Source organism: Wickerhamomyces anomalus (assembly GCF_001661255.1).
Source record: "Wickerhamomyces anomalus NRRL Y-366-8 unplaced genomic scaffold WICANscaffold_6, whole genome shotgun sequence".
In the NCBI taxonomy this organism is placed as follows: domain Eukaryota; kingdom Fungi; phylum Ascomycota; class Saccharomycetes; order Phaffomycetales; family Wickerhamomycetaceae; genus Hansenula; species Hansenula anomala.
In genome coordinates, this window is record NW_017567115.1 from 339,276 (window position 1) to 356,807 (window position 17,532).

General features: G+C 36.0%; 9 protein-coding genes across 9 annotated transcripts; 6 read left to right on the forward strand and 3 right to left on the reverse strand.

The window, feature by feature from the left end:
- Positions 1–101: 101 nt before the first annotated feature.
- Positions 102–1,256, forward strand: WICANDRAFT_96815 (uncharacterized protein; the record flags this gene model as incomplete). Its single annotated transcript, XM_019186539.1, has 2 exons — positions 102–744; positions 799–1,256. Coding segments are annotated over 2 exons (1,101 nt in total), but the record flags the coding sequence as incomplete, so codon positions are not given.
- Positions 1,257–1,699: 443 nt separating this feature from the next.
- Positions 1,700–3,929, reverse strand: WICANDRAFT_96817 (non-specific serine/threonine protein kinase). The gene has a single exon (XM_019186540.1). The coding sequence runs from the start codon at positions 3,866–3,868 to the stop codon at positions 1,730–1,732; it is 2,139 nt and encodes a 712-aa protein (XP_019036700.1). The 5' UTR covers positions 3,869–3,929; the 3' UTR covers positions 1,700–1,729.
- A 481-nt stretch (positions 3,930–4,410) lies between these two features.
- MET7 (tetrahydrofolate synthase) lies at positions 4,411–5,903 on the forward strand (the record flags this gene model as incomplete). The annotated part of the gene is made up of 2 exons (XM_019185919.1): positions 4,411–4,428; positions 4,518–5,903. 2 exons carry the CDS (start codon positions 4,411–4,413, stop codon positions 5,901–5,903), a joined length of 1,404 nt encoding a protein of 467 aa, XP_019036701.1.
- A 159-nt stretch (positions 5,904–6,062) lies between these two features.
- On the forward strand, positions 6,063–6,689 carry HNT3 (DNA 5'-adenosine monophosphate hydrolase; the record flags this gene model as incomplete). Its single annotated transcript, XM_019182342.1, has 1 exon — positions 6,063–6,689. One exon carries the CDS (start codon positions 6,063–6,065, stop codon positions 6,687–6,689), a length of 627 nt encoding a protein of 208 aa, XP_019036702.1.
- Positions 6,690–6,754: 65 nt separating this feature from the next.
- On the reverse strand, positions 6,755–8,014 carry RPT4 (proteasome regulatory particle base subunit RPT4; the record flags this gene model as incomplete). The annotated part of the gene is made up of 1 exon (XM_019185920.1): positions 6,755–8,014. The coding sequence occupies one exon, from the start codon at positions 8,012–8,014 to the stop codon at positions 6,755–6,757; it is 1,260 nt and encodes a 419-aa protein (XP_019036703.1).
- A 309-nt stretch (positions 8,015–8,323) lies between these two features.
- Positions 8,324–9,625, forward strand: GCD1 (translation initiation factor eIF2B subunit gamma; the record flags this gene model as incomplete). Its single annotated transcript, XM_019182283.1, has 1 exon — positions 8,324–9,625. One exon carries the CDS (start codon positions 8,324–8,326, stop codon positions 9,623–9,625), a length of 1,302 nt encoding a protein of 433 aa, XP_019036704.1.
- Positions 9,626–9,871: 246 nt separating this feature from the next.
- Positions 9,872–13,239, forward strand: CDC60 (leucine--tRNA ligase CDC60; the record flags this gene model as incomplete). The annotated part of the gene is made up of 2 exons (XM_019185921.1): positions 9,872–9,904; positions 10,009–13,239. 2 exons carry the CDS (start codon positions 9,872–9,874, stop codon positions 13,237–13,239), a joined length of 3,264 nt encoding a protein of 1,087 aa, XP_019036705.1.
- An 883-nt stretch (positions 13,240–14,122) lies between these two features.
- On the reverse strand, positions 14,123–15,550 carry OYE3 (NADPH dehydrogenase; the record flags this gene model as incomplete). Its single annotated transcript, XM_019182597.1, has 1 exon — positions 14,123–15,550. Exon 1 carries the CDS (start codon positions 15,256–15,258, stop codon positions 14,125–14,127), a length of 1,134 nt encoding a protein of 377 aa, XP_019036706.1. The 5' UTR covers positions 15,259–15,550.
- A 204-nt stretch (positions 15,551–15,754) lies between these two features.
- On the forward strand, positions 15,755–17,494 carry WICANDRAFT_96838 (uncharacterized protein). The gene has a single exon (XM_019186541.1). The coding sequence runs from the start codon at positions 16,082–16,084 to the stop codon at positions 17,378–17,380; it is 1,299 nt and encodes a 432-aa protein (XP_019036707.1). The 5' UTR covers positions 15,755–16,081; the 3' UTR covers positions 17,381–17,494.
- The last annotated feature ends 38 nt before the right edge of the window (positions 17,495–17,532 follow it).

Below are 17,532 nucleotides of genomic sequence, written 5' to 3' on the forward strand. Positions count from 1 at the left end.
AAATTGGTGTCCATGGAAAATTGACAGATGTTACATAAATTTAAACGACAATTTGTGTGTCAATTGTTGAGCTACCCAAGAAGAGGAAACTTGGTATTACAATGGACCCAGATTCAATATGGGGCCAGCTCAAGAATGTTTACTTTGAGAAGGAGACGCTGGTGGTCTCAATGTTTCATATAAACCCGATGCTCACAAGGGAGGAAATCAAAATTGAACTAGAACGAGTGAAGAAAGATTTGGAAGTGAGGTTCGATCCTTGGATTAATCACTACGTATGGAACGAATCACCAATAACGTTTCAAATGACAGAACATGATGACGTGGATTATATATATGGTGAACTTGTGTTTGGTGATTACTTTGCTGATGAATGGCTTGTTACTCAAATCTTGTTTGATTTATCAAAAACATATGAGGATTTATATATACATTTATCAGACAATGAGGGTGAATTTCTACTTATTGAAGGTGCCCAATATTTACCAGATTGGTTAGAGCCAGATAATGCAGGAAACAGAGACTGGATAAACCATGGAAGAATATTGATCATACCAGAAGAATACTACAAGGACAGAAGCTTAAAACTTGCGGAAGCATTGAAATTTTTGGATCGCGCTGTTTATAAGTGCTTGAAGGTTGAGGAACTGGATAATGCTGTTATTAAAAAGGTGAAGCAGTTCCCTAAAGTAGCTCTTGAGGGACAGATAAGCTTGGAAGTTACTGTACCCAGAAAAATTGCAGGTGTGTTGATGAGGAACAGGGTTTTGAATCAAGCTGTATTATCATTCGGGAAAGAGATCACCAACGAGAAGGTTTCCCCTAAGCTTGATGACCTGGTTGATTTGAAGATCCAGACTACTGCATTGGCCTATTTGTTTGTTGATTATTATTTGAAATCTCAGAATTTAACCTCCCCAAAGGTCGATGGAGGTAAACTTGTTACTCAAGCCGTGGAAATGTACTTAAAAGAAGATTCAAATTTGAATTTAACTTACACACCATCTGACCAAGATCTAAAATCTTTTAATGAGCAGGGTGATGTGCTGCAAAAGGAGTTGGTTCGTTTAATGAGAATAGATAAGTTTGTTGAACCTAACTTGGACTTTGGAGACCTACCAACAGGAGAAGATGGTTTACAACAAGATGATGAGATTATATCAAGACTAGAAAGTTTTTTCAAGGACACCAACGCTGGTTTGGATGGTGTAGAAACTCCAGCTGATAAGACTGGCTTGCCTAAAGCAAAAATTGAAGTAGTTGAGTCTGAACCAGATTCGGATGATGAAAATGAAGAGGCAAGAAAATATTTTAAGGAAGAAGGAGTTGATATTAGTGAGGATGACTTTTTCGAATTCTTTGCAAAAGAAGGATTGAAGTTGACAGATGAAGACTTAGAAACTTTTAGAAATATGAGCTTGGAGCACGAGGAAGAACCTAAAAGTGACGGAGACGAGCATGAGGATTATGACAGCGAAGAAGAAGAACTTTTACAGAAACTGGGATCTGGTGGAGTTGCGGAATCGTTGCAAGAATTGTTGAAAAGTTTAGAAACGGAAGGTGGAATGAATGGACCAACAGCTACCTTGCTACAGAGCCTGGGAGTGAGTCTTCCAAAACCCAAGGACTGAAGCGATGCACGCCCTTCAAGTCGTTTTTAGCTACTAAATCACTGAATACCGTTTCAACTTCCCATATCATTAAACCTTATATATGTTCATTCATTAGTTCACATCTGCCTACCTCTTTCAGAAACATCACTTTCAAAATCAGATGCATTTCTTGTAGATTCTGCAATTCCCAAGTTTTCAAGATCAGTCTCTATATCTTCCATATTATCATCATCAACATCAACATCCTCATCGTCTTCTTCTTCTTCAATAATGAAGGCCTTTGATCTTTTAAACTTGCTGGATGGTGGAATACCACCTAGTGGAGATTTTCTTCTTTTGAAACTTTTCGGGAAAATAGCTTCATTATATTTACGACCTCTATTTGTTCTAAAAGTATAGTCCGATGAAGTTGTTTGATCATAAAATGATCCTTTTCTTGAACTGCGATCTGATGCACTTGAATTACTGGAAATCAAGCTCAATGATCTTCTTGTTGTGTTTTTACTATGCAATGAGGTATCTGATGATCTTTTTCTTGTAAATGCTGGTCTTGTTGTATTATCTGAATTAGTAGTATTATGTGATGCAGCTGACATATCCGACATAGTTGTCACTTGAGAAACCAATGATTGTTGTGAAATCATTGATACTGGTCTTGGTCTTGATCTTGTTTCTGGAGCACCATTAACTACCCTTGTTGGTGATTTCGGTTCATGAATCGTCAATTTTTTAGGTGATGTCTTGAAAGTTGGTTTGGGGATTGACAGCTTGGATGTACTTTGTTGGGCAGACTGTTGCTGCTGTGATGGAGTAGTTGTGATGTTATTATTAATATTATACTGATGATGACTTTTGCTGTCTTTTTGTATACTATCAAATGAATTTTTCTGATTGCTTACAGCACCTGTGTTATCTGATTTCTTGGTCTTCCACAATTTGGTGAACTTTTGAATAAATCCATTCTTTTTCTTCTCTGGACTAGCTATCGAGGCACTTGTGCTCTTATCCATAGAATTACCATCCCCATAATTGATTTGATTCTCTTGAGTAGGTTCTGATTTGTTACTAAACCCACTGACAATCCTGCTTAGTTGAGGTGAATTATTAGGATCCATCAATTGACTGACTCTTCTCGAAGTTGACTCACTGATCCTTAAAACAGACCGGCTTCTTGTTTTGTATTTTTTGAACTCCTTTTTCTTTTCTTTCTCCAATAGTAATTCCCATAACCCACACAATGAATCTGCCTTTTTACTTACCACGCTTTTTTGTAATGCGTGTGTATCAATACCCAGACTCTTGAGTTTCTTTAGCAAATGTTTCTCACTCTTTGAATGAAAGTTCTTTTGTCCGACAATATTTTTCAATAATGTCATTGAGGATTCTAATAAGCTCAACCCAATATTCTCTAAAAATGGGTCGTTCAAAATTTCCAAGCAGGATGGACGTTCACTGGGTACCTTGCTCAACAACCTCCTCATCAATGTGATAGCTTCTTGAGGTATGTCTTCTCTGTAAGGTGGTTCTTCATTCACAATTTTGTAGCCAGTCCTTATTTCATCTTCATCATCAAATGGCATTTGCCCATACAACATTGTATACAAAATGATACCTAATGACCAAATATCAACTTTAAAGCCATCGTATTTTTGTTTTTGAATAAGTTCAGGAGCCATATAGACAGTAGTACCACATACTGTTTCCAAAAAATTTCTTTGTTGACACTCTCTAGTGAACCCGAAATCTGATAATTTTGCATTTCTTCTCTTGTCCAATAATATATTCTCCAGCTTTAAGTCACGATGAATACAATTCAAAGAATGGGCATAGAACACAGCACTTGCTATCTGCGCAAAAAGCTTTTTCACTTCATCTATGGGTACCCTCCCACATGATAGCACATAGTCGTATAGCTCTCTTCCAGGACAATACTCCAAAACCATCCATATTTTACCTTCACAAACAACGACCTCATATAGTCTAGTTATATGTGGATGCTTAAACTGTCTATGATAGTAAACTTCTCGTACCAAGTTTGGATCAGTCTTATCACCTGTCTTTAGTACCACTTTTGTATGTGTCAATCTATGATTCGCTAGATAAACTTTACCAAATGCACCTTCACCAATTAACTTAATTATTGAGTAGTTTCCAACTTCCTTGACCTCATCTGATGAGAATTGGGAATATAACTTGTTGTATGATTCTGCAATTTTAGCCTTTTCATTGTAGGAGTTCCTCATACCATTCATCATTCTTGAATGTAAGCTTGGGATAGAATGCTAATTAGAACGTTAAGTTTGATATTGATCCGTTGAATATGATATGCAAATGAAAATGAACAATTATGATGCTGTTAAATGTGTATATCAGGGCGTTGTGGGTGCCAATTTCACAAAATATGGATATGAATGATATTGCTTCTTGGACCTGAGAGGTAATCTCGTCAGCCACCTTTGAACCAATTTCCAAATGACAACGAAAGAACGGTACTAGATTGACCCGCGCAAGTTATTCACAAACAGGCAGCAGAACAAACGTCAAAACACGGTTACTGTATTGCGAGGAATTCAAAATGTGCCAAACGGGTTTCCAAATGAAACGCCTAATTTTTTTAAGCGATTTGGTGATGATGATCTATTGATTTTTTTGAGTGCTGATTACATAAGAAAATTAATTTGTAGGCAAAAAAAAAGAGTCAGAGAGTTGATCAGATTGGAGATTTGGTTCCAGGATTCAGCAGTCTTTGAGGCCTTGTTAAGCTGTTTCTCATATGAGCTCAGAATATAAGGATACTATGCGTCGTTCATACACCGTATGTGAATCTTTTGGAGCAGAAAGGGGTGAAATCTGAGCTTATCCGATTCCTTTTCCACATGATTGAAAGATAACTAACAGACTTAGGATGCAATCAATGCATTAAACTCCCTCCAGTCCAACTTTGCCACTATAGAGGCCATTAGAAAGTCAGGTATTAACAAAAATGCTATGGCTATGCCAGAAATGCTTGAATGGACCAGAAGAATTGGTTACAAAAGCTCTGATTTCAACAAGTTGAATATTATACATGTTACAGGTACTAAAGGGAAAGGTTCAACCTGTGCTTTTACACAATCTATCTTAGGTCAATATCAACCAAAGATTCAAAAAATTGGTTTATATACTTCTCCACATTTGAAGTCTGTTCGTGAAAGAATAAGGATCAATGGTCAACCTATAGCTGAGGATTTATTCACTAAATACTTCTTTGAAGTTTGGGATAGATTGTCCTCAACCAATTCAAATGAGACTGAGTTCCCTCATATGGGATCAGATATCAAACCAATGTATTTTAAGTACTTGACCTTATTATCATTCCATGTTTTCCTCAATGAAGGTGTCGATACTGCCATCTATGAAGTGGGTGTTGGTGGTGAATATGATTCGACCAACCTTATTGAAAAACCAACAGCTACTGGTGTTTCTGCCTTAGGTATTGACCATACTTTCATGCTTGGTAATACACTTGGTGAAATCGCTTGGAATAAAGGTGGGATCTTCAAAACTGGAGCAAAGGCCTTTACTGTGAAACAAGAACCTGAAGGTATGAAAGTTTTGGAAGAAAGGGCTCAAGAAAAAGGAGTCGAACTGAAGGTCATTGATGAATCTGACGTTAAAGGTCTTGAATTGGGTATCCCGGGGTCTTTCCAAGCTCAAAATGCATCGTTAGCTGTTTCATTGGCCAATGAACATTTAACAAAATTAGGAATCCAAATTGATTCTGAAAAGACTAGAGAAGGTTTGAAAAAAACATTTTGGCCAGGTAGATGTCAAATAATCAAAGAAGACAAAATAACATGGTTTATTGATGGTGCTCATACAAAAGAAAGTATTGACGCCTCAAGTGGATGGTTCAAAACTGCCACAGATCCTACAAAAAAGAGAGTTTTGCTATTCAATCAACAAACCAGGGATGCTAATGCATTGGTTACAAGGTTATTTGACGGTGTTTCACCACTAAAGTTCGATGAAGTTATTTTCACGACCAACAAGACCTGGTCCACTGGTTATTCCAAGGACTTGGTGTCCATGAACACTTCAAAGGAAGCCGTCGACAGCTTAGAAGTTCAAAGATTATTAGCTGACGAGTGGGTAAAACTAGATTCTGATTCCGTGATTAATATATTCCATGATATAGAGGAAAGTGTTGAGTACGTGAGAAGTTTAGACGGGGATGTTGATGTCTTTGTTTGTGGCTCATTACATCTTGTTGGTGGGTTTTTAGTTGTCCTCGATGGTGACAAGGAGTAGATAGTTTAATAGAGAGAATGATAGAGAATAGTTGTAGTTGATTTTTTGAACACTCGGACATAATCGGCCTCATCGCATAATTTCTTCTGGAGTTGAAGCGCGTTTTCAATCAGATGGTCTTTTTTTCGAATCAAAACTACACCAGAAACTAGACAACAAATGAGCTTTAGATTTGCCCTTGAAAGATACATCAAGGATCCTGATAGCCAGGGCGATGCTATCATCTACAAAGATGAGAAGTACGTGGTTATTAAGGACAAGTTCAACAAATCAGTGATCCATTATCTTCTTTTACCACGAGACAAGAATTTAACAAAACTAAATCCATTATCTGCTTTTGAAGATGATATTCTCAAAAAAGAAGTTGAGGAATTGATACGGAAGGTTAAAGTAATGATACTTGAAAGACTACAAAGAGAGTTTGGTATCGAGGAAACAGAAGAATTCATAAAAGTTGGTGTTCATAGTGTACCATCTATGGCAAACTTACACGTCCACCTTCTGACCAAAGATATGAATTCAGAAAGAATGAAGCATAAAAAACATTACAATTCATTTACTACAAAATTTTTTGTGGACTTTGATGAACTTCCTTTGAAAGCTGACGATAAAAGTTCTGAGGCTCATGTCATGGAGAACTTAACAAAGACTTCGGATCTTAAGTGTATCTACTGTGGTGAGAATTTCAGTAACAAATTTGCTCAATTGAAAAAACATTTGACCAAAGAGTTCGAAAAGAAATGCAGATCTAAGAAAAGGAAAATAGAAGTCATTGAGATAGACTAATGAAAAACATCATCTAATTTAGTAATATATATCTGAAGGGTAGCTAAAATACAACACAGCAGCGTCTATAATTTTTCGTACTCTAGTTTACCTTCAAGTTTCTTGGTTTCCGCAACCTTTCTAACAGCTTTCAGTAAATCATTTTGAACAATATAATCACGATCAGCTCTAATAGCGAAGAAACCAGCTTCTGTAACAACATTACGAATATCAGCACCATTGAAACCATCACTCATTTTAACAACAGCTTCAAAATCAAACTCACCTTGTTTTGAAATCTTTTCTGTATGAATTTTGAAAACTTCCAATCTACCAGCTTCGTTAGGTAATGGAATTTCAATCTTTCTATCCAATCTACCAGCTCTTAATAAGGCAGGATCTAAAGTATCTGGTCTATTAGTGGCCATGATAACTTTTGTTTGTCCCAAGTAATCAAAACCATCCATTTGGTTCAATAATTCCATTAATGTACGTTGTATTTCACGATCAGCGGATGTACCTTCAGAGAAACGACGACCACCAATGGCATCAATTTCATCCATGAAAATAATACAAGGTTCATGCTCTTTAGCATAACTAAACATCTCTCTGATCAATCTTGCAGATTCACCAATATATTTATCAACAATAGCGGATGCAGGACTGAAGATGAAGTTTGCACCAATAGTGGCAGCAACAGCCTTAGCTAACAAAGTTTTACCGGTACCTGGTGGACCATATAATAAAACACCTTTTGGAGGTTTAATACCAACTCTTTGAAATAATTCTGGATTCTTTAATGGTAATTCAATAACTTCTCTCAATTCTCTAATTTGTTCACCTAAACCACCAACGGTACCAAATGAAACCTCATCTGGTTTGAAAGTGGTCATATTATAAACTAATGGATCGACTTCTCTTGGTAAGATTCTCATAATTGTTAATGTAGTCATATCTAAGGCGACTCTTACACCTTGTTTTAATTTTTCCTTCTTTATTGAATTTCTGCAATTGACAATATATCTTGGACCTGATGATGCTTTAACAATGAAACGTTCGTCATCCAATTGTTTTAAAACTTCACCGACAACTTGACCAATACTTTGTAATGCCTTAATATCATCTTCTGTTTTTTCATAGTCCTTCTCCAACCCCCGTATGCTGAGTCTCAATTCTTTCAAGCGTGCATCCCATTGTCTATGCTCTAGTAGCTTGTTTTTGAATTTAGTTAATGCTTTTTCTCTAGCTTGTTCTTGAGGAGATGACTCTTGTTGGTTATTATTTGAAGAACTTGCTGATGGATCAGCATTCAATGCTGCTAAAAGTGGATCGTTTTCTTCACTCATTATTGACTTTTTTTGCGTTACTGATGTAGTCCAATTGAACTGGAACAATTAAAACGATTATCAAAACAATTGACTAAACCACCTTGAAACTTGAGCTTGAATTTTGTTTTGTTGTTTTCAAGTGGCAATTTCCTTGAAAGAAATCATAAAATCTCGAAATCGCCAAAGACAAAATCGAGGGTAAATCTATGATCACATGACTTGATTCCGGAACTGAAATTTTCTTGCAAAAAAATCGATTTTAACGATGAGTAAAGAAATCAAAGAACTAGTGAAAGCATCAACTTGTATTTGAAATTATAAGAGAAGATGGAATTTCATGCTGTGATATGCTGTGGAAAAGGTAGTGGGCTAAACCCTCTCTCTATGACCAAGGAAACAGGTATTCCAAAGGCATTGTTACCAATTGGGAACAAACCAATGATCGAGTATGTCTTGGAATGGTGTGATAAAGCCCCATTCAAAGCTGTCACAGTCGTTAGTGATTCAGATAGTAATATTGAAATTACTGCTGTTGTTGAAGCTTACAAATCCAAAAGACCAAAAAATGTCCACAGTCATATTAATATTATAAAGTTTGATGGTGATTCAACTGGTGAAATTTTGGCCGAATTTATTGATAAAGTTAGTGGTAATTTTATTCTTCTACCTTGTGATTTCGTCACTGATTTACCTCCACAAGTGTTGATCGAGGAATTCAGAAATAGAGACGATAATGATATTGCCATGTCTGTTCATTATAACAATAGATTTGAAAGTATAGACAAAAAACACTTCACAAATTATTATACTGTTTATTCGGATGATCAACACTTATTAGATATTTATTCAAAAGATACAGTTGAAGCCTCAAAATTCTTGGAAATTAGAACACAAATGGTTTGGAGATATCCTAATGTCAATGTTTCCACAAAACTCTTAGATTCATTCATATATTTTTTCTCCCCAGAAGCTTTAAAGGTATTGAAAGAGGAAATTGAAGATTATAGAACAAAGTCAATAACCAAAATACTGAGAGATCTCGCACGTCGTTCCTGGAGGCATTCTGTGCCTAAAGGAACCATTAGCTTTTTGGTTTTACCATCACAATGTACATTTGTTAGAGCTGATAATTTACCAGCATATATGGAAGCAAATCGTTACATCATGAAATTGAAAGCTAAACAACAACAGCAACCCGCACAAGCTAAAGAAAAGGGTGCTGCTACTGTCGGTGCTGACTCTGTTGTTGGTGAGAATACAACTTTAGGTGAACGTACCAGTGTAAAGAAAACTGTTGTTGGTAAGAATTGTAATATTGGTAAACGTTGTCGTTTGACAGGTTGTGTTTTGTTGGATGGAATCACGTTAGAAGATGATGTTGTATTGGAAAACTGTATCATTGGTAAAGACTCTATAGTCCATGCCAAATCTAGATTGACAAATTGTAACATAGAGGGAAGTTATAGTGTTTCAAAAGGTTCACAGATCAAAGGTGAAACTTTGACCAACATCTACATTGAGGGCCAACTAGAAGAGTCTGATGAGTCTGAAAGTGACTCTGAGGATTACGACAGTTATGAAGAAGATTTTGAAGACGACTATGAAGACGACGGATTGTTTGAGCGTTAGTTTAATGTACATTTTCTTGCATCTACTATAGTTTATTATGGTGTGTCCCGTAGCGTCTTACCTAATACAAGCCGTTAACCGGCCTGATTTACAAAACTCTGTTGAGCCGCTGACGGATTCACAGAAAAAAAAAGCTGAATCGAATGAATCACCATTCTTAAAAGCGAATAAAGTACAAAACAGAACACATTGGTTAGGTCTCATATAGAGTTGCTTAGAGTCTGATCGATTGCTTTACTAGTGAAAATGGCTGATGCTAAGACTATTGTTCTTGAGAACGTGAGTGTTGTTGTTCTTGCGGATATGGCAATATAGAGATCAAAAAGAAAAAGTCATATCTGGCTTCTAAAGGTTCTGAACAATTACTAACAAGAGTTTATTAGACTGCTCGTAGAGATGTTCTTATTGATATAGAAAAAAAATACCAAAAGATCTGGGCGGATGAAAAGATCTTTGAACTAGATGCTCCTTCTTTAGAAGAAGAAACTGTTGATATTGACATTGATGAATTACACGCCAAGTACCCAAAATTCATGAGTTCAATGGCTTACCCATATATGAATGGTGTTTTACATGCTGGTCACTGTTTTACTTTGTCCAAGGTTGAATTCAGCGTTGGTTTTGAACGTATGCGTGGTAAAAGAGCTTTATTCCCATTAGGTTTCCATTGTACTGGTATGCCAATTGCTGCTTGTGCTGATAAATTAGCTCGTGAAGCTGAACAATTTGGTGATGATTACACTGGAGCTCCACCTGCAGAAGAAGAAGAAGAAGAAGTTGCTGCTCCAAAGCCTCAAGCTAAATCTGAAGATGTCTCTAAATTCAAAGCTAAAAAATCTAAAGCTGCCGCTAAACAAGGTCGTGGTAAATTTCAATTCGAGATTATGTTGCAATTAGGTATAAAAAGAGAAGACGTTGTCAAATTCGCTGATGCAAACTATTGGTTAGAATATTTCCCACCTTTATGTAAAAAAGATTGTGACAGTTTTGGTGCTCGTATTGATTGGCGTCGTTCCATGATCACCACTGATGTTAACCCATACTATGATCAATTTGTCAAATGGCAAATTACTAGGTTAAAAGATATTGGTAGAATAAAGTTTGGTGAAAGATACACTATCTACTCTGAAAAAGATGGTCAAGCATGTATGGATCACGATAGACAATCTGGTGAAGGTGTTACTCCACAAGAATACACCGGTATTAAAATTGAAGTCACCGAATTTGCTGACCCATCGGTTGCTGAAAACTTGGACAAGTCTAAAAAGGTTTATTTGATTGCTGCTACTTTACGTCCAGAGACTATGTATGGTCAAACTTGTTGTTTTGTTTCACCAAAAATTGATTATGGTATCTTTGATAATGGTGATTATTACTTCATTACCACTGAACGTGCTTATAAAAACATGTCATACCAAAAATTAACTCCAAAACGTGGTGATTACGCTTCTGTTGCTGTCGTTAATGGTTCCAAATTAATCGGTTCTAAAATTTCAGCCCCATTATCGATCCATAAAGAATTAAGAGTTTTACCTATGGAAACCGTTCTGGCTACTAAGGGTACCGGTGTTGTCACTTGTGTTCCATCTGATTCCCCAGATGATTACATCACTACAAAGGATTTACAAAACAAACCAGAATACTACGGTATTCAAAAGGAATGGGTTAATGAACCAGTTCCTTTAATTCGTACTGAGAAATATGGTGATATGTGTGCTGAATACTTGTGTAATGAATTGAAAATTCAATCACCTAAAGATGCCTTACAGTTAGCTAAAGCTAAAGAAGCTGCTTACAAAGAAGGTTACTATAACGGTACTTTAATCTATGGTCCTTACACTGGTGAAAAAGTTGAGGTTGCTAAACCAAAAGTTAAAGCTGATTTAATTGCTGCTGGTCAAGCTTTCTCCTACAATGAACCAGAAGCTCCAGTTGTTTCACGTTCAGGTGATAGCTGTATTGTTTCCCTAGAAGATCAATGGTATGTTGATTATGGTGAAGAATCATGGAAAGCTGACGCATTAGAAGCTTTACATGACATGAACACATTCACCACTGAAACTCAAAATGCTTTTGAAGGTGTTTTAGATTGGTTAAAGAACTGGGCGGTTTGTCGTACTTATGGTTTAGGTACTAAATTACCATGGGATGAAAAATACCTTGTTGAATCATTATCTGACTCTACCATTTACCAATCGTTTTATACCATTTCACATTTATTGCATAAGGATTTCTATGGTAGAGAAGAGGGTGAGCTTGGTATCAAAGCTGAACAAATGACCAGTGATGTCTTTGATTACATCTTTTTACGTAAAGAAGACATCAAAACTGATATTCCAATTGAGCACTTACAACGTTTAAGAAGAGAATTTGAATATTTCTATCCATTAGATGTTAGTGTTTCTGGTAAAGATTTAATTCCAAACCATTTGACCTTTTTCATTTATTGTCATACTGCTCTTTTCCCAAAGAGATACTGGCCACAAGGTATTCGTGCTAATGGTCATTTGTTATTAAACAACAACAAGATGTCTAAATCAACTGGTAACTTCATGACTTTGGAACAAATTGTTGAAAAATTCGGTGCCGATGCCTCTCGTATCGCTTTAGCTGATGCTGGTGATACCGTTGAAGATGCCAATTTTGAAGAATCAAGTGCTAATGCTGCAATTTTGAGATTGACTACTTTGAAAGAATGGTCTGAAGATGCTATCAAGAGAGTTGATACTTTTAGAACTGGTGAATTTGACTTCTTTGATATTGCGTTTGAAAATGAATTGAATGAATTGATTGAAGAAACTTACAAACAATACGATGAAAGTAATTACAAAGCTGCTTTGAAAACAGGTTTATTTGATTACCAAACTGCTCGTGATTACTACCGTGAAAGTTGTGAAGTTATGCATCGTGATTTAGTTTTACGTTACATTGAAACTCAAATTTTGTTATTAACTCCAATTGTTCCACATTTTGCTGAATATATTTACCGTGAAGTTTTAGGTAAAAACACAACTGTTCAAGATGCTAAATTCCCAAGAGCTACCAAACCAGTTGATTTATCAATTTCTGAAGGTTTAGAGTACATTCGTTACTTGACTCGTTCAATTCGTGAAACTGAAGGTGCTCTGATGAAGAAAAAGAAAGGTAAACCATCCGAACTTGATTCTTCAAAACCAGTTAAGTTAACCATCTTTGTTTCTGAATCATTCCCAGAATGGCAAAATAATTATATTGAATTGGTTCGTGAACTGTTTGAAAAACAATCATTAAATGATAACAATGTTATCAAGCAAAAGGTTGGTAAAGATATGAAACGTGCTATGCCATTCATCAGTAACTTGAAACAACGTTTAACCAAAGAATCACCATCTGTTGTTTTCAACAGAGAATTGAATTTCAGTGAAGTTGAAACCATTAAGAATGCTCTTGACAATATCAAACGTGCTTCATCAATTGTTAAAACTAAAGAAGTTCAAGTTGTTTCATTCAAAAACGGTGCCAGTAAAGGTAAAGATGTTTTAACTGGTGAAGAAGTTCCAATCTTGATCACTGGTAAAATCATCGATAGTGCTGTTCCAGGTCAACCAGGTCTTCTGATGACAAACATTGATTAGGTTGAGTACTCAATCTTTTCATTGGATAAATTTATTATAAATAGCTTAGAATTTTTTTTTAATATTTGATATATAAGTATTAATATTGTATGTAGTGAATATTACTCGATAGTTGTCTCAAAGATCGGTTAATTCCGCTTACAATTGACAGAGTTGACGCAGGCTATTTAAATTCCATCTCTCTGCAAACTAGGGTGCGGAACGTATACTGTATACTCAACAGAGATCTCTTAAGCAGTTGGATCTCTGAATATGGCCTAGTTTCTTGACGAATAGGTGAAACGAAATTAGCGAGTCCGCGAAATTAACCAGCACTTAATTCTTTGCAGCCCCGAACAGAAATTAAGAAGTGCTTACAAAAATTGGTATGGAAATTAACGAGTTCTTCTTAAATACTCCTTAGTTAACGAGTACTTGCTGAAGAAGTGCCAAACTTAGGAAGTACTACTCCACTATGACTTGAAATTAAGAAGCACTACCACATTATGATCCAGGATTAAGAAGCACTACCACATTATGGCTTGAGATTAAGAAGTACTACCTATTGATGAGTATATTACACGCAACTTTAAAGGTTGTAAATGATGATGATGAATATGTATCGGTCTAAGCTACATGAATGAACAAAGTGTTTTAAGCCAGCGCGTTGAGCAGCTCCTAATCTCCTATAATATTCTACCCTTATTTGCAGCACATTTGGTTAATTGATATATGTGAGCTCTTAGCTCATAGTTAATTGCGAAAGCATTTACATTATTGAACATAAATGACTAGTAAAATTTACCCAAAGCCTAAAAAGGATATAGTTGATGACTTCTTAAACAGCTATCTATAAATGAATTATCTTGAAAGAGAAGAGCTAAACATTGTTTATATATGTTGCAGTCAATTGGATTCTGTCTTATAATCAGGATAGTCAATGTATCCAGTAGGACCTGGAGTAAAGAAAGTATCTCTGTTATACTTATGTAGAGGCAGATCATTTTCCAATCTATTTGCCAAGTCAGGGTTTGAAATGAAGATTCTCCCATAAGCAATAACAGTTTTATCATATGAATCAACATCACGGGAAGCCTTTTCATGATCATCAGTATAATTTCCGGCTCTTATAATGACACCTTTATATATTTGCAGAATCCAATTATTATCTTCAAAATTGTCCTGAGTTCTTGGTTCAATGATATGCAAATATGCAATTTCTTTCCCTTGTAACCTTCTTGATTCTAATTCACTTACCAAGTAGGAGTAGACTGCAATAGTACTTGGCTCAAAGAAATCACGATCCCCGTGAATATAGTAAGGAGACAATCTTAAAGAAACTTTTGAGTAGCCAATAGCTTCTCCAACGTTATCAATCACTTCTAATATTAAGCGTGCCCTATTTTCAATTGATCCTCCATATTCATCAGTACGTTTGTTCAAGCTACTGTACAGGAACTCAAAGAGTAAGAACCCATTAGCACCATGGATTTCAACACCATCAGCACCTATTTCAACTAAATTCTTAGCACTTGTGACAAAGTCATTGACCAACCCTTTAATTTCAGTAGTTGTTAAACCATGAGCCAAATTTCCAGACTCTTTGGCCAATTGTTCCTGTTGTGCATCAATATAAACATCATCACTTGGAGCTGAAAATTTCAAACCTTTGGAAGCCAATTTGGCAGGATCTGCTAACCCACCCAAGGCACAGATCTGGATAAACATGAATGAACCATTTGCATGAACAGCTTTCAAAATACCTTCCCATGCCTTCAATTGCTTTGGAGTGAAAACACCAGGTGGAACAAACATACCGGCTGGTTCCAAGGAGATGATAGTTCCTTCCGAAATGACTAAAGTACCAGGTCTTTTGGATCTTTGGCTGTAGTAGATACTTGCTAGCTCATTTGGAACAAAATCCTCATCGCTACGATTCCTGGTCATAGGAGCTAAAGCAACTCTGTTTAATAGTGTAACATCACCAACTTTCAAAGGTTTGAACAAGTTTGTATCACGAAGATTATACGATTGAACCATGTTTGACTTTCACAACTCAATTGATTCTGGAGAACCTTATAGCAATAGCATGCTGAATTTAGAGGGTTCTCATGGGCTTTATATCCCTAGAAATGGCACCAGTCTGTATAGCTGTATTGGAATCTTGAACACTGTATCCTTGGTTGGTTTCATGAAGTGATTACTAAAATCTCATCTTTAAATCCGTCTTCAAGCCGTCAAGATACCATAAGCAAATGAGCTCTCATAGAAAGTTGTGAATATCTTCGTTCTCTTTCTTGTTATTCAAAGCTATTGTTGATTTCTGATCTTGGATCTTCTTTTAGGGCCTAATTTAGAGGATTTGTAGTACAATCGAAGTGTAAAAGTAGATTTGATGTTGACTTGCCTAATTATTCAGTAGGATCCAAAGGGGTATGGTTTGTGCCCCGATCACCCAGTCTAATAATTGGACTCAAGATTAAAGCATAGTTGAACGTTCAGCTAATCAACTAAAAGAATATGGGATGAAGAGAATGGAATAGGTGAACTCAGGTTGAAGCTAATAAGTGGCCTATCCAATAATAGGATATATGTTCTCGTGAAGTATTACTAGTCAGTATTGATTTTAGCACTTTATAGCACGCGCCACACTTTGAAGTTTGATGCCAAAGACCAAACATCGGTTTAATTACTGGAAATGGTGGATTATCCTTTGAGAAACTATAAGGTGAATGTTCAAATAACTGTGTCAACTTGATGTTAATTGTGGCAGAACGTTATGCTGCTTGTGTATATAAAGGGGTGAAGAATCATGATTGAAGGTAAATGACCATTGTTGTACTTGTAAGGAATCACAGAAGACATGACAAAAGATTCTGATTTAATTGAGTTTGGACGCCCTTTGAGAGAGAAGTACTTCTCACACGTTAATCCTGAAGCTTACTTGATCAATAATGGTGCTTTCGGTTTAGCTCCATTACCAATACTTGAATCATTACAGAGACATACTTTACGTGATTATTATTGGCCTGATGCTTATAGAAAATTTGAATATCGTGATGATTATGATGATTCTGCAAAAGAAGTTGCAAAAGTCTTGAACACAGATTATAGAAATATTGCACTAGGTTTGAATGTTACTACATTGATCAATGCTGTTCTAAGATCTTTCAAATTTGAAAAAGGTGATAAAATTTTGGTTCAATCAAACACTTATCCTGCCATTTTGAAAACGGTTAACTTTGTTGCTAAACAGAATGAATTGGAAGTTGTTAAATTTGATTTGAACTACCCACTGAGTGATGATGAAGTTGTTTCAAAGTATGAGGATGAATTATCCACAAACAAAATCAAGATTGTTTTGATTGATACAATCAGCTCCAAACCTGGTGTCAGAGTCCCATTTGAACGTTTGATTAAGCTGGCTAAAGAGTACGATGCCTTATCATTGGTTGATGCTGCTCATGGGATTGGGTTATTGGATATTGACTTGGATGAATTGAAGCCGGACTTTTTAGCTACAGATCTTTACAAGTGGTATTATACTCCAAAGAACTCTGCAGCTCTATACGTTGATCCTAAGCATCATAAAGCTATCCACTCTTTACCTATCTCTCATTTTTACGTGGATGGTGATCAAGTCTTGAAAGAAGAGAAGGAACAGACAAGATTTGCAGATCAGTTTAATTTTATTGGTGCTCAGATAACTGCTTCGTTGGTCACAGTCAAAGATGCTAGCAAGTTTATCGAAGAGATTGGTGGCTTGCAAAGGGTCAAGGATTACAACTTCAGATTAGCTAGAGAAGCAAGTGAAGCAGTAGCAAAGCTTTGGGGAACTGAAATCTTGGAAAATGATGAAAAATCTTTACTAACTTCATTGTTCACTGTTGAATATCCGGTTAAAGAAGGCGTTCTTATTAGAGAAGAGGATTGGGAGAACTTGGAAAAATACATGTTGATTAGACAAACTATCGAAAAGAAGTTGATCAAAGAATACAAGTCTGTTGCTCCAATTTTTCTACATAATGGTAAGATTTGGATTAGATTCAGTGCTCAGATTTATTCAGAATTAAATGATTATATAGAAGGTGCAAAACTTCTTGAAAAAGGTGTCGATGAGTTCTTTGCAAGTGAAGAGTACAAGAAGTTGATTGCTGATTGAAGGTTTTTCCTGTATAACACATAGACAGCTATGAAACCTTCTTTGAAAGAAGAATCTGGAAGTGCTTGCAGCGGACCAGTATGTTGTTTGTTGTTTAATAATTTGATATTCTAAACCACCTGAAATAAACATGTAGAAGGCCTTTCAAGTAT

Excerpts from the sequence above, each read along its gene's own strand:
- WICANDRAFT_96817 (XM_019186540.1), bottom strand. The coding sequence starts at position 3,868 with ATGATGAATGGTATGAGGAACTCCTACAATGAAAAGGCTAAAATTGCA.
- WICANDRAFT_96838 (XM_019186541.1), top strand. The coding sequence starts at position 16,082 with ATGACAAAAGATTCTGATTTAATTGAGTTTGGACGCCCTTTGAGAGAG.